Source organism: Otolemur garnettii, unplaced genomic scaffold, assembly GCF_000181295.1.
Source record: "Otolemur garnettii isolate 467f Iridium unplaced genomic scaffold, OtoGar3 scaffold00007, whole genome shotgun sequence".
Lineage (NCBI taxonomy): Eukaryota > Metazoa > Chordata > Mammalia > Primates > Galagidae > Otolemur > Otolemur garnettii.
The window spans coordinates 7092972-7094756 of record NW_003852402.1 but is presented as its reverse complement, the minus strand read 5'-3'; the positions used below and the strand labels follow the sequence as shown (position 1 = coordinate 7094756).

The following is a 1785-nucleotide window of genomic DNA, read 5'->3' as shown; positions in this document are numbered from 1 at the left end:
CCCGGGCTGGGGATTCGAACCCGCCACCTTAGGTGTATGTGGCTGGCGCCTTAGCAGCATGAGCCACAGGCGCCGAGCCAGTCATGAGATTGTTGAGCCCTTTCATACTCACAACCATTCACCCTCTCAACAACCCCAAATGGGGAAACTAAGGCTTTGAGGATCCTCCCCAGGTCCTGTCTTTGTCCCCTTACACAGCCATGGCAACAGCCCACCCAGGCCTTCTGGACCCACTCGTAGTTCTCCCAGCAGCTGGGCTGGTCTAAGGACATGTCACTCCTGGGCTTGAAGGCCACTTTCTGTGGCCAGTGAAATGAAGTCCAGACTGTGTAATGAGGCTTACATGTCCCCACATGTGCTCTGCACCCCTCTGCACTAAGCACTTCCCAAATGCACTGCCACACATGCTGTGTCCTTTGAGCCTGGGCGTCCTCTGCTCTGCAAGCAGCATCATCTCAATCTTGGGAAGCCCTTCCCTATGCTTCCCCTGCAGATCTGTGGCCTGTTCCAGCTCATGTGCCTAGAGCCTGACACAGGCGTGGGACAGGGCAGATGAGAAAGAAAAACAGGTCCCACTCCCAGGAAGTGGCCAGTCTCCAGGTTCTGAGCCTACTTCCCTCCCTCCAAACTTCCTGGTCCAGGAGTTGTATTTATTGCCTCACTAGAGCCCCACAATAATACAGTGTCCTCCATTTCTGGACAAGGCAGCTGAGCCCAGGGCATGACCAGCTGTCTGACACCACATGCATGTTCTCAACCGTGCAGTATTATTTTCTTGGTGAATAATCATTTTTTTAATCTCATATTTATTTAGATGCTTATATGCTTCTATAAATCCTTTTTCATATTTTTTTTCTTGCTTAACCTGGAAAAGGCTAAGCTCACTTCTGGGGCAGGTAGGCAAGAGTGGTTGCTGGGTTCTTCTGGTGCTGCACAGAGGGGTGTAGCCAGCACCTCACCTGTGCCAGGGCAGAGCCAAGACTTGCCCACCTCACAGAGCCAGAGCCCGTGAGCTCTGGCTGCAGCTGGGGTCGTGAGGGCATCGCGGGCTGCTGCCCCTCCTGGCAGAACGTGTATCGTGTTGCCTCTTTGCAGACATGATTAACAAGCAGGACTGTAAGTACGGGGATAACTGCACCTTCGCCTACCATCAGGAGGAGATCGACGTGTGGACCGAGGAGCGGAAGGGCACCCTCAACCGCGACCTGCTCTTCGACCCGCTGGGGGGCGTCAAGCGCGGCAGCCTCACCATCGCCAAGCTCCTTAAGGAGCACCAGGGCATCTTCACTTTCCTCTGTGAGGTACCCGCCTGCCTGCCCACCCCACCCACCTGCCACCCCCACAGTCTAGGGCCATCATGGAAAGTCAGTGCTGGCTTTGGAGGCCTGACTTTAGTCAGTAGGTCCTTGGACTGTCAGGAAGTTAACGCCCATAGAATCCCACCTTGGTAGAGCCCAGGCCCCATTGAGCCCCCTCATTTTGCAGAGGCAGAAACTGAGGCCAAATAGAAGAACGACAACCCTCACACCTGCTCCTTCCTGATAGTGGGTCCTGGGGCGGACAGCACTCCAGAAGCGCTAGATGTCCATTCCCATTCTCCCAGCAGCACTGGATGGCAAGTGCTGTTCTCATTTTTTTTTTTTTTTTTGAGACAGAGCCTCAAGCTGTCCTCCTGGGTAGAGTGCCATGGTCACAGCAACCTCCAACTCCTGGGCTCAAGCGAGTCTCCTGCCTCAGCCTCCCAAGTAGCTGGGACTACAGGCACCCACCACAACGCCCGGCCAT

The 1785-nt window shown here is 54.8% G+C and overlaps 1 protein-coding gene across 1 annotated transcript in view; it reads left to right on the top strand.

The window, feature by feature from the left end:
• The window catches only part of ZC3H7B (zinc finger CCCH-type containing 7B), a 52179-nt gene that overhangs the window by 36651 nt on the left and 13743 nt on the right, over positions 1-1785 (top strand). Inside the window, exon 14 of the mRNA XM_003783164.3 lies at positions 1096-1301. Within this exon, the coding sequence (XP_003783212.1) occupies positions 1096-1301 (206 nt within the window). The remainder of the gene's footprint in view (positions 1-1095; positions 1302-1785) is intronic.